Source organism: Penaeus vannamei, chromosome 26, assembly GCF_042767895.1.
Source record: "Penaeus vannamei isolate JL-2024 chromosome 26, ASM4276789v1, whole genome shotgun sequence".
NCBI classification, from domain to species: domain Eukaryota; kingdom Metazoa; phylum Arthropoda; class Malacostraca; order Decapoda; family Penaeidae; genus Penaeus; species Penaeus vannamei.
In genome coordinates this window covers 35781869-35795520 of record NC_091574.1, presented here as the reverse complement: position 1 = coordinate 35795520, position 13652 = coordinate 35781869, and the positions used below count along the sequence as shown (strand labels likewise).

General features: G+C 43.9%; 1 protein-coding gene across 1 annotated transcript; it reads right to left on the bottom strand.

Annotated features, from left to right (window-relative positions):
• Nucleotides 1-533: 533 nt before the first annotated feature.
• LOC113813458 (carbohydrate sulfotransferase 5) lies at nucleotides 534-11751 on the bottom strand. Its single transcript, XM_070140422.1, has 8 exons — nucleotides 11599-11751; nucleotides 9443-9565; nucleotides 8825-8888; nucleotides 6662-7001; nucleotides 4609-4831; nucleotides 1790-1954; nucleotides 1079-1166; nucleotides 534-827 (listed from the first exon to the last, which is right to left on the bottom strand). Exons 2-8 carry the CDS (start codon nucleotides 9497-9499, stop codon nucleotides 538-540), a joined length of 1227 nt encoding a protein of 408 aa, XP_069996523.1. The 5' UTR covers nucleotides 9500-9565; nucleotides 11599-11751; the 3' UTR covers nucleotides 534-537.
• Nucleotides 11752-13652: the final 1901 nt, after the last annotated feature.

The window sequence follows — 13652 nt, the reverse complement described above, 5'->3', positions numbered from 1 at the left end:
ATCATTATTTACAGAATTGCTATTTGAAAGCACTTGGAAAAATATATATTCTCTACAACTATTACAAACTATTACATTCACTGAAATGTAGTAATGTGACTCACACAATTAACATTCTTTGAAGTTCATGGGTAATATGTATAGATAAGAATAAATCTAAATCATATGGATTGTATGGTTAGGATTTAGGTGATCTATGTTTCAAATTGTAAATCTGCTTGCATTTGTTAAAGTCGGATGATTTATTAGATCCTCTTTTTTTCTCACACAGACACACACACACACACACACACACACACACACACACACACATACACACACACACACACACACACACACACACACAAACTTACAAACATGCCGATACACACACACAAACTCACAAACAAACAAGTAAACACGTACACACATTTAAAAAACATGAACGCACATACATATCAACAAACCCCACCCACACACGCACGCAACAGACCCTCCTCCACCTTCCCCCCCCCAACACCCCCCCCCACCTCCTCTCCCCCACCCCACCCCACCGTATCACATCAAGGGAATGGAAAAATTCCTCGCTTCCCTCACGCTGCCAAACCGCCGATGCCCCAAAATATCGATCACTTCCCCACACGCCGTCTCGACCGATCTCAACAGCGTGTCCGAGATCTCTCTCCTCCAAGCTTGGGTCTGTTTGCGGGTGTTTCTCAGCGTCCCGAACCTCTTCCTCGGTCTGCTGTGGGCGGGGTCCGTGTGCACCTTCAGGTAGTTGAGCCACGACTGCGGGAGGGCGGCTCGGCTGTCTCCCGAGATGAATTTCCAGAGGTTTGTGGCCACGGCTTGGGGGGGGGGGGAGGTATTAATGGTTATAATAATATCTATCATCATATCACAGTAGTTAATAATCCAGTAAGTTATTAAGAATACTAACACAATGATAAATATGATAATGATGATGATGGTGAATATGATAATGCTAATCATGATAATAAGAATAACGATAATAACGGTAACGAGAACAATAATGATAACGATAATAAAACAATCTTGAATAAGCGTTAAAATACACACAAAAAAAATTATGATTTACTCTCAGGATCCCTGCAGAAGTCTTCATATTTGATGGATGTGAACGAATCTGGGAATCGATGTTTGGTGAGGTTCACTAATTTCAAGTCCTGAGGACAAAGAAGAATGTTGTATTTTCTGTGTTTTAAATTAGTTCTCTCTCTCTCTCTCTCTCTCTCTCTCTCTCTCTCTCTCTCTCTCTCTCTCTCTCTCTCTCTCTCTCTCTCTCTCTCTCTCTCTCTCTCTTAGGTGCCTGATCGAGAGATGTTCTCTCAAATAGGCTATTTTTTTTCTGTATTATATGTATTTTTTTTCTTTTCTTTTTCTTAGCTAAATAAACATATCAATATTCTCTTCCCTGTCTGCTCCCCTTTTTCTTCTCCATCTCTCCTCCCTCTTCCCACTTCTCTTCTTATTTTCCCTTCACTACTCCTTCACTCCTCATCCGTTCTTCTCCTCTCTTCCTTTCTCAGTCTCCCTCCCCCTCCACCCCTCATCCCCTTCCCCTCCCTCCCTCATCCCCTCTCCCCCTCCCTCATCCCCTCTCCCCTCCCTCATCCCCTCTTCCTCCATCCCTCCCTCTCCCTCCCATCCCTCCCTCAACCCTTCAACCCCTCTCCTTCCCTCTCCCTCCCCTCCCTTTCCCCCTCCCTCCCATCCCTCTCCCTCATCCCCTCAACCCCTCTTCCTCCCCTCACCCCCTCATCCCCTCTTCCCTCCCTCACCCCCTCACCTGCAGGATGGCCGGGCACCACTCCCTCGGGTTCTTCTGCCTCATGTCCTGCCTCTTGAGCGACAGAAACGACCCTCGCGGATCCCGGACGAGGTGTACGACCCTGACTGAGGACTCGCCGTCGCCCAGGAGGTTGCTCAGCCACGCCACTCGCATGCGGATGACCTGCGGGTGGAGGTGGGTGAGAGGGGGGGGGGAGAGAGGGGGAGAGGGGGGGATGAGAAGGTGAAAGGGAGGGGGAGAGGAGGGGGAGAAGGAGGGGGAGAGGGGGGGATGAGAAGGTGGAAGGGAGGGGGGGATGGTGGGTGAGAGGGAGGGGGAGAGGGAGGGGGTGGGGGAGAGAAGGTGAGAGGGAGGGAGAGAGGGGGATGGTGGGGGAGAGGGAGGGGGTGGGGGATGAGAAGGTGGAAGGGAGGGGAGAGGGGGGATGGTGGGTGAGAGGGAGGGGGCGGGGGGGGTGAGAGGGAGGGAGAGAGGGAGATGGTGGGTGAGAGGGAGAGGGAGAGAGGGGGATGGTGGGGGAGAGAAGGTGAAAGGGAGGGGGAGAGGGGGGATGGTGGGTGAGAGGGAGGGAGAGAGAGGGGGATGGTGGGGGAGAGAAGGTGAAGGAGAGAGGGGAGAGGGTGGAAGGGAGGGGGAGAGGGAGGGAAGAAAGGGGGATGGTGGGGTGAGAGGGAAGGGAGAGAGGGTGGGGGGATGGTGGGTGAGAGGGAGGGAGAGAAGGGGGATGGAGTGGGTGAGAGAGGAGGGAGAGAGGGTGTGGGGATGAGAAGGTGGAAGGGAGGGGGAGAGGGAGTGGGGGGGTAGGTGAGTGGGTGAGAGGGAGGGAGAGAGGGGGGGATGGTGGGTGAGAGGGAGGGAGAGAGGGGGGGATTGTGGATGAGAGGGAGGGTGAGAGGGGGGGGGTGTGAGAGGGAGGGGAGAGGGGGGGGATGAGAAGGTGGAAGGGAGGGGGATGGTGGGGGAGAGAAGGTGAAAGGGAGGGGGAGAGGGGGGATGGTGGGTGAGAGAGGAGGAGAGAGGGTGGAAGGGAGGGGGATGGTGGGTGAGAGGGAGGGGGAGAGGGGGATGGTGGGTGAGAGAGGGAGGGGGAGGGATGAGAAGGTGGAAGGGAGGGGGGGAGGGGGGAGAGGGAGGACATGGTGGGTGAGAGAGATGGGGTGGGGGATGAGATGGTGGAAGGGAGGGTGGGGAGAGGGAGGGGGTGATGGGTGAGAGGGAGGGGGTGGTGGGTGAGAGGGAGGGGGTAGTGGGTGAGAGGGAGGGGGTGGTGGGTGAGAGGGAGGGGGATGGTGGGTGAGAGGGAGGGGGTGGTGGGGTGAGAGGGAGGGGTGGTGGGTGAGAGGGAGGGGGATGGTGGATGAGAGGGAGGGGGTGGTGGGTGAGAGGGAGGGGGATGGTGGGTGAGAGGGAGGGAGTGGTGGGTGAGAGGGAGGGGGTGGTGGGTGAGAGGGAGGGGGATGGTGGGTGAGAGGGAGGGGGTGGTGGGTGAGAGGGAGGAGGTAGTGGGTGAGAGGGAGGGGGATGGTGGGTGAGAGGGAGGGGGTGGTGGGTGAGAGGGAGGAGGTGGTGGGTGAGAGGGAGGGGATGGTGGGTGAGAGGGAGGGAGTGGTGGGTGAGAGGGAGGGGGTGGTGGGTGAGAGGGAGGGGGATGGTGGGTGAGAGGGAGGGGGTGGTGGGTGAGAGGGAGGAGGTGGTGGGTGAGAGGGAGGGGGATGGTGGGTGAGAGGGAGGGGGTGGTGGGTGAGAGGGAGGAGGTGGTGGGTGAGAGGGAGGGGGATGGTGGGTGAGGGTGATGTTGAGAGGTGCTGGTGGTGGGTGACAGAGAGAGGGATGTTGGGGAAGTTGATGGTGATGGAGAGTGTTTTTAGTGTGAGGGTGAAGGAGGAAGAGGAGGCGGTGGAGGTGGAGGAGAGGAAGGATGAAGAGGAGGAAGAAGAAGGTTGAAGAGCAGAGTAGATCTGAGGAAGTAGAGGAGGTGGAGGGGGAGAATAGTTTGGGTAAGAAGGAGAAAAATGGCGGAAGTGAAGAATTACTGTATTTGAAAGGAAGAGGAGAAGGTTGGTGAGGTTTAGGAAGATAAGGAGGAGGAGTATGATAGGGGGTAGGAGGTGGAGGAGGAGGAGAAACAGGAGGATGGTGAGGTGGAGGAAGATAAGGAGGAGTATGATAGGGGGTAGGAGGTGGAGGAGGAGGAAGAGAAACAGGAGGATGGTGAGGTGGAGGAAGATAAGGAGGAGTATGATAGGGAGTAGGAGGAGGAGGAACAGGAGGATGGTGAGGTGGAGGAGTATAATGAAGGGGAGGTGACAAAGCAGGAGAAAGATAGTGATAAAAAAAGGTTAATAAAAAGATTACTCTCTGCATAGGAAGAGGGAGAGGATCACTGTTATTGTCGTTGTTTCATCGTCATTATCATCATATGACTTATTATATCCCTATCTTTATTATCTTACAATTGCCGGCTTAACTACTTATGACAATCAATTATCATCATCATTAATGCTCTAAACACGAGTCTTATTGCCATTTTCCTCATCGTCAGCAATCACTTTCTCAACTATCTGAAAGTGCAGGTAACATTCTTGCTATTACTTTTGTTATCACTTTCATCAATATGATAACGATGAAGAAAAAGATTACAATAAAGCCTAGCATAAGTTAAGAAATAAAAGCGATAAGATAAGGCTGAAGACTAGCTTTTTGTTGAACGTCGTAAAAAAAAATAATAATAATAAAAAAATAAAATAAATAAAAAACATGCATCTAAAATTCTAGAGATACCAACAAAAACAACCCCATCTAACAACCCAGATCACCTTGACAACAATATTGGTGTTCTCCAAGCACGTGTTTTTCAAGCAGTTGAGCATTCTCGTGCCGTTCCCGAACCGACACACGGGTCTGCGGCCATTTTGTCTGGCGAGGTTTCTGCCGCCGTTGAAGGAAGCCCATTTGGCGTCCACGGGGCTCCAGGCGCAGCTGTAGATCTTGCGCACGATCGAGAGACTCGTCGTTGGGGTCACGCCCTCCGATGTGTATCTGTTTTGTGGAGGGAAAATAATGATGAGAGTGATAATGAGAGAGTGGATAAATTATACCTCTCTCTCTCTCTTTCTCTTATTTATCTATGGTATTATTGGAAATGCAACCCCACACCTGATTTAAAGAATTTGAGCTTACCATGTGCCAGAACGCATCACTGTATGATAGTTTTCTTCTATACCATTTTCTGCGCAAATTGATAATAACAAAGTTCTAGAGGGTATAAAATCCATATTTTCCAGGAGCCGCAGTAACCTTCCGCCTCCAGCGCCGCGACAAAATGACAAACAGTCGTTAAGAGCGACGGGAAATCGGACGGATTTGTAGCGGATGACGTAGGAAGGAAATCAAATGAGCCAATTAGATTCGTACGTGAACGTGACGTGAACAAGGCCACTCAATAGAACCAATCAGATATGGAATAGATCATCACGTGACAATAGGAGCTGGGCCTAGGAGACGGCAATTGAAATTCAAATCAGTTCCATCATGGCTAGATAGTGTGCAAGTTGTGAGAACAATTATTTCGATTTCACCGCGAAATATCAACAAAATAACGAAGCAAGCTTACTACGAGATCACGGTATACTGCCAATGGAAGTACAATGCCCGCCCTGTAAGGCATCGTGTCTTTACAGAAATGAGACACCAGTGGGTTTGTGGTGTATGGATAAAATAAAATAAAAACAAATCGAAGAAAGCAGTGTAACTTTGCTGTAAGCGATCGCAATGACCGCCAACAACGGCCTGGAATGCCCCGACGATCCCAGTGACCCGCATCCTGGCCCGTCTGGTGTTAAGGCTGAAGGTAAGATGAGGTTAAAACTGTCCCTGGGTCTGGGCTCTCTCCTGCCAGAACATACGAGGAAGATTTTGTAGACCAGGGGGGGAGGGTAGGGGGCGGATCCCCTTATTCAAGTCGGAAATGTGTTGTTATACGATACTTGCTGGTATTCCATCGCTATTTCTCGTAATTCCCTAATATGTAGGCCTATCATACCCTCCCAGCTATCGGGACCGTTATCGTAGTTATGCTTCGTTTGCAAAGGAAATGAGTGCTAGATTCGTTCGAAACGACGAAAGCTATTGGAAAATTATTCTATTCACCCCAAAAATGGTGTTGGGTTGCATTTCCAAATTTACCAAAAATAAGGTATTTATTTTCTTGCTCTTTTTTATTTTATTTCTTGTTTTCTGTCTGAGCTGATATCCACACAGAGGGAGATTGTAGGCGTGAATTATATTCTTTGGTTTACCCTTAAAATAATTTTGTTTTCTTTGAGTTCTTACAGGTTTTCTGTATTCTAATATTATCGGGATGACTTAAATAACTTGTTGCATCAAAATAATGAAATACGTTACAAGTGAGTGTGTGTGTATCTGTGTGTGTGTGTGTGTGTGTGTGTGTTTAGATGGTTAAGATCTAAAATTATTGGTCTATTGACATTTTAATCTATCAATTATCCGGGCCGGTGCTAGGAATTTCGGGGCCAAATTAGAAAACTGATGAAAATAGTAAGATTTATGGATGCTTATATTTCATATAAAAAAAAATACATACAAACCAACAATAAAACGAATAAACATGAAATGCTTGGATTAATAAATTTTTGAAAAGTAATATGAAAAGTTTTACTGTTTTACATATATGATCAAAATCGGCCCTATTATAGTACCACACTCTATCACTAATACGCGATAAAACCAACTCGATCTATCAATAACGGATTAAACGAAACACATCAAAAAGCTGAAAACTAAAGAGAAAATTATAATAAAAAGTGATAGAAATAAACATGAACTTGAAGAAATGAAACGAAACCTCACTTCTGGTAGAACATAAGCGGCTCGAAGAAATAAAGAGTGTTGGGCATCTGAGCCAAAAGTTCCCCGAACATGGAGGAGCCGCTTCTCCCCACAGAACTGAGGAGAAGGATTTTAAGTCCTTTTGCATCGGTGCTTGCGGGTTTATTCCCTTCTTCCGGGCCAAGGGATCGGATTTCTCCCCTAAATTGATCCAGTTCCCCCCCAAAAGCGGTCGGTTTCCCTGTAGGATCGTCTGTTTTTTCCGAGAAATTGGCGAGTATTCCCCTAGACGAAGGGGTATTTCCCCTAGATTCGGGGGAAATCTCGATTTTTCCCGTAGATTCCTGGATCGACCGGGTATCTGTACAGAAAAAAAATATGTTTAGATATAGAATTAAAACTAGATTCTTAGTGTTAAGAAATAATAAATTCTATCATGTTTTAGATTGAGAAAACAAATTTCCTTTAAATTTTAGACTTGTTATTAAATTTGTAATAACAGTAGTAACAAAATCAATAAGCACAACATTAATACTTTGTTTTAGTAGTTATCATGTTAACTGTAATGGTATATAAAAGATAGTCATAATTAACATCATTAATGGATAAAGAGAATACTGATCAAAATTAGAATAATTCGTGATGCTGAAAATGATAAAAAAAAAACAAATAAATAAAAATAAAAAAAATAAAAATAAGATGTAAAACCAATAACTACTAACAAAAAATAATCACTAAAAGGGTTGGGAAAATATTAAGTAATCAATCCCTTAAGATCAGCAGTCAGCATTATCAACATCACCTAAGCACTGTAGATAAGATAAAATTCAGTTTAAATCGACGTCACAATTTTCATACTGCTCCACGCCCCCCCACCCCCCCACCCCACCCTCCACCCCCTCCTGGCCCCCCAAAAAATACCCCGTAGGCCCCGAATTGGGAACAACTGCCTTAATATATTCTTTAGCCAAGGGAGTCTAGATGAGTCAACCCTTTAGGGATATTAAGGGTCTACTAATGTTCTCCTAAACGTTAATTGAGGAAGGTAGATAATACTGCAATTTTTATATTACTTTTTAAGGCGTAGATTGTATAGATATTCGCCGTGACACCAGCTGGCTAGACTCAATGAACTCTGTCGCATAAATAATACGTATTTTTAATCTGATTTCGATTATGATCAAGACAAAAAATAATAATAATAATAAAAAAATAAAAAAATAAAAACAATAGAACACAATTTGTAAACGATTCAACATTTTTTTTTTAATTCATCTATGAGGAAAATCATATAAACCAAAAACTATAAACTCAAAATTTTAACCAAAAGCAGATCCACACGTAAGCACGATGACGATAATTTATGGAGCTTTATCAATCACATACCGTCATTAAGTCTAATATACGTGTAACCCCTTTGGCAGTGGAAGTATATCATTAGTGGAGTAAGTACCACAGGTAGAGACAGGTAGGTACCCCCCCCCCCCACTCACTTTCCCTTTAACGAAAATTCAAACATTTCATTGACCACAGAAAAAAAATACTAATGAAATGTTCAAATATGAAACCATTAATGCTGATTTCTGTGATAATTCAACGCTTTCACGATAATAAATCACTTTTTTTTTTTTTTTTTTTTTTTTTCGTGTTCTTTATTGCATACTCATATACGTGCCTGGTCTTTAAGAGAAACCAAAGGTGCTTTAAAATCCGTCACACGAATATTTAAGCGTTTTGAATATGTGAAGAAACTTTTCCCCTTGTTAATTATATATTTCAAACAGCTGTAAACTTAAGTACAGGTTATATGAAGTAACTCTCTCCGCTCTCTATCTCTTCTCTCTAACTCTCTCTCTCTCTCTCTCTTTCTATTTCTCTCTTTCTATTTCTCTCTCACTCTCTCACTCTCTCACTCTCTCTCTCTCTCTCTCTCTCTCTCTCTCTCTCTCTCTCTCTCTCTCTCTCTCTCTCTCTCTCTCTCTCTCTCTCTCTCTCTCTCTCTCTCTCTGTCTATCTGTCTATCTGTCTGTCTGTCTATCGTTCTATCTATCGTTCAATCTATCCTCTCCTCTCCTGTCTCGCTTCTTTCCCCTCTACATTTCTCTCTTATTCTCTTTTCTCTCTTATTACTCCTTCTCTTACATTATCATGATTCACGGGTGTCATAATATTTTTTTTTCTTACCTGCGACCTGGTATATACTTAATGGAGTGAAGTCGATGTGTTTAACTCCAACCAGAAGTCCAAACTAAGAGAAAGCAAGAAAAAATATATATATATATAAGTCTAGTGTTCGACTAATGTTTTAAACCTGAAAATAAAAATTATATATAATTATATATGTAACCTTAGTGTCAGACGGATGTTAAACAGAAATTGAAAATGATACAAAGTGGAAAAAAAAGAAAAAAAATATATATATATATATATATATGTGTGTGTGTGTGTGTGTGTGTGTGTGTGAATTTAGAATGTTTTAAAAATTCATGATAAATGTTATCTGTTAAAAATACGAATGGCTTTAGCCACGCATTCTGGAAATACACACACAAACCTACACACACATACAAATATAGAAAAATAGTCATGATAATCAATATGAAAAATATGTCTTCTTATCTACATTGTTATTCCATATACACATTCACACATACATACAAGTTGTACATACACGCACAAACACACATATAAACACACACAAAAAAGAGAACAGAGATACACACGTACAGAGAAACACATGTACACACACAAACAAATCAATAAACACATACATATACTTTTAAGAGATCCTTCTATACTTACCGGAATGACGATCGCCAAAACAGCTGTTTCGATAATTATTTTCTTCCGTTTGATCATTGTCGCTCTTTTTGCCGTTCTTTGCGGAGGCGAAGGAGGGGGGGGGGGGCTGATCACTCGAAAATCCTTGGGAGATTTAGATACTACGTGTAAGATTTCTACTGACTGCTCTTGATTGATGGGTGTACGTGTGCACTCGTACGCATGTGTGTGTGTGTGTGTGTTTGCGTGCGTGTGTGTGTGTGCTGATATGATTATTGAGACCATTTTTGATAAAATATTCAGCAACTTATCATTTCCTACATTTTACACACCTTATTAAATGCATGATATTAGTAACTAGAATCGCACGCACACACACACACAAACACACACACACACACACACACACAAACACACACACAAACACACACACACACACACACACACACACACACACACACACACACACACACACCACGGAAACAGTCCGACGAAAATTTTAAACAGCAAGATCGCTTCAACCGCCGCATAGGCTTTGGTGATGATGGACGTTATTCATCAACAACACGATTTAATGCGAAACAACGAATGTTTAATGCTATTTAACACCGTCTTCTCGCTGCTCTCATCCAGTCAGCTGACAGGGGGGCGTGGACAAAAATGTAAACAAACAGGCGAGCAGCTAGTTGACAACTTGTATCTGTTATTATGAATTTTGCCAACTTCTGAATATTATTTACAATATAGACTGCCTTTTTAGATTCGTTTTATATCATAAATAGTTTTTTTTTATTATTACTATAACGATTATCTATTATAGCTTGTGATTTCGACAAAAAAGCCAACGGAAAATTTACCAGCGAAAACGATAATTATCGTTTAACTGGAAATTACCGCTTTCGCCCAATATGTCAGCGGTAGAAAAAAAAAAACGCACAGACACAGCAACACGTCTTGATATTCCTCAAATATACCGGCGGACTTTTTTCCCTGATGTCTTCCTTACTGTGCCATATTTTTATCAGTCGGTCATTTAGTTTTTGTTAGTAAATTCTACTTGGCTTATCTCGTCCTTCATCTCTTTTCCCTAAAAAAAAAAAATCTTGATTTTTTTTACACGTAAAGTAAGCACTCTAATACTCTAATGTTTAATCTAATGGAATTTAACTTGTGTCTGTGTGGCCCGGTGCTCCATCAGGCATGAAAGCGCAGTCATTATCTGGGAATCCCTCCTGTAGTTGAGGCAGAAGGCGCTGAACAATGATATCACGGTATCCAACTTCTTTTAGTTTACATTTTTAGTCTTTTAGATTACATTTTCACAGTCCAGTAATCATGGCAGAGGTTATATACCACTGGGGAGGGAATTTTACTTGTACCCTCTGGTAGTCGGGGGAGGGGGGGGGAGGTCCTTCTCTAGGCTGGTTCTAACAAGTTTTCTTCTGTTCATCAGTATTTCTACCGTAGATTCATCAGAGAAACAAACCTACAGGTAAAAATAACAAAAAGAAATTGCGAGATGACTGAAACATTAAAATAAAACCCTCTCGAACTCCATTTCTAACCCTTTTCTGATCTCGCTTTTAAACCATAATCGTAACAGATGTCATATTTTGTAACTAACACATATTATTTCCATTTATGCATTTGTATTTAACTGAGGTTTGAATCGCATAGAAGCCTAGTCAAAGGGAAGATTTAAGTGAGATTCACCTTTTCCCAATCCCATGACAACCTTTGCCCAGGCCAGTCGTACATATATATGTACGCACACACACACACGCACACACACACACGCACGCACGCACACACACACACACACACACGCGCGCACGCACGAACGCATGCACACACACACACACATGCACACACACACGCACACACACTCACACACACACACTCACACACACACACTCACACACACGCACACACACACATGCACACACACGCACACACACGCGCGCGCGCACACACAAACACACACACATACACACACACACGCACACGCACACACAAGGACACATGCACACACACACACACGCACGCGGGCGCGCACACACACAGACACATGCACACACACACACACACGCACGCGCACACGCATAGACACATGCACACACACAGACATATATATATATATGTGTGTGTGTGTGTGTGTGTACTTAATACCTACACACCTACACACCCACGCAACTCGCGAGGCCGCACAACTGCAGCCGCACACGCGCCTGGCCCGCAGCGAGAACCGAGCAGCCGCGCCTCCTGCGTCCTCCTTCGCCGGGCGACCCGCGGACACTGACGCAGGGAAGGGATGATGAGCCAAACACACCCGCGCATACATACACACCCGCGCTTCGTGTTACGCCACAGACCAGGTCCCCCCTCTTCCATTCTGTGGCCCCCAGTATATAATAATCAGAGGAGATGGCAGACACTACACAGGGCCATGGAACTGATTAAATACTCACTTCCATGGCCCTGTGTAGTGTCTGCCATCTCCTCTGATTCAGTTTTTGACGTGTTATGGAGAGTGTAATGGTGTCTAGCTCTCGGACATGAACACTCTATCGAAAGATTGCAATTTATTGATATGTGAGAGATAACTATAGGTAGGTACTGGAGGCGTGAGAAATTTCGATTTAATTCGAGGTCGTAATCTCTAAAATTGATCTGTGGCCACCTGGGAAGTACCCTGTGGCCCCGCCTCCTATAGAGCCTCTCTTTGGACTGTGGGAAGGGTTAGTGTGCACTGTGCGTGGGAGGGAGAGAGAGGGGGAGGGGGGTAAGGTGGAGTGGGGTGGGAGGAAGGGAGGGTGTATGTGTGTGTTTCTTCGGGGAGGACGTACGTGTGTGTGTCTGTGCATGAGTATATGCGCGCTTCTGTGTGTCTGTGTGTGAGTATATGCGCGCTTGCGTGTGTGTGTGTGGCTGTGTGTGAGTATATGCGCGCTTGTATGTGTCTGTGTGTTTGTGTGTGAGTATATGCGCGTTTGTGTGTGTGTGTGTGTGTGAGTATATGCGCGCTTGTGTGTGTGTGTGTGAGTATATGCGCGCGTGTGTGTGTGTGTGTGTGTGAGTATATGCGCGCTTCTGTGTGTCTGTGTGTGAGTATATGCGCGCTTGCGTGTGTGTGTGTGGCTGTGTGTGAGTATATGCGCGCTTGTATGTGTCTGTGTGTTTGTGTGTGAGTATATGCGCGCTTGTGTGTGTGAGTATATGCGCGCTTGTGTGTGTGTGTGTGAGTATATGCGCGCTTGTGTGTGTGTGTGTGTGTGAGTATATGCGCGCTTTTGTGTGTGTGTGTGTGTGAGTATATGCGGGCTTGTGTGTGTGTGTGAGTATATGTGCGCTTGTGTGTGTGAGTATATGCGCGCTTTTGTGTGTGTGTGTGTGTGTGTGTGTGTGTGTGTGTGTGTGTGAGTATATGCGGGCTTGTGTGTGTGTTTGTGTGTGAATATGTGCGTGTCTGTGTCTGTGTGTGTATGTGTGTGGGTGTAGGTGTATGCGTCTATATGCCAACACCTGCACATAATTTTGTAAGTAATGTATATCTGACATGTTCTACCTCATGCATACCAGTATTGCTTATTGCGCAAAACTCGGAAAGTAATTTGGTAATCAATGACTAAAATTATATATTTAAAGTTTCCTTCACTTAAAATTTGCTTACACACTTTACTTTCTTCCATATCTAATAATTATCTTTTTTTATTTTTTTTTTTCACTAATTCTAAACCTTTATCTGTTCATATTTTTCATCATCAGACATCTATTTTCTTTCACTTCCCATCTTTGTTCTTATAGTTTTTTCGTTTTCTTTATTTTTTCTTTCCACTCTGTTTTATTATTTTCTTGTCCGTTCTATTCATTCTTATTCCTGTTGTATTTCTCCAGTTGTTTAGTTTTGTCTTTTATTATTATCATTTTCTCTCTCTCTTCCTTCTTCTATCTTCGTTTTATATTTTCTTTTTTTCATCTATTGTTATCTTTTATATTTTTTCTCTCTTCCTTTGTTTCATATTGTTTTTTTCTTTTCTTTCTTTCTTGTTGTGTTTTTCTCTCTCTTTGTTTCTTATTTTCAATTTTCTTTACCACTTTTTCTCATCTTCTATTCTCTCTTATCTACCGTTTTCATTATTTTTTCCGTTACACTTTACTGTTTTTTTGTGTGTGTTTTTTCTTTACCATTTACTTTCCACCATTTTCATTAATTTCCGATTCTCTTATTTTT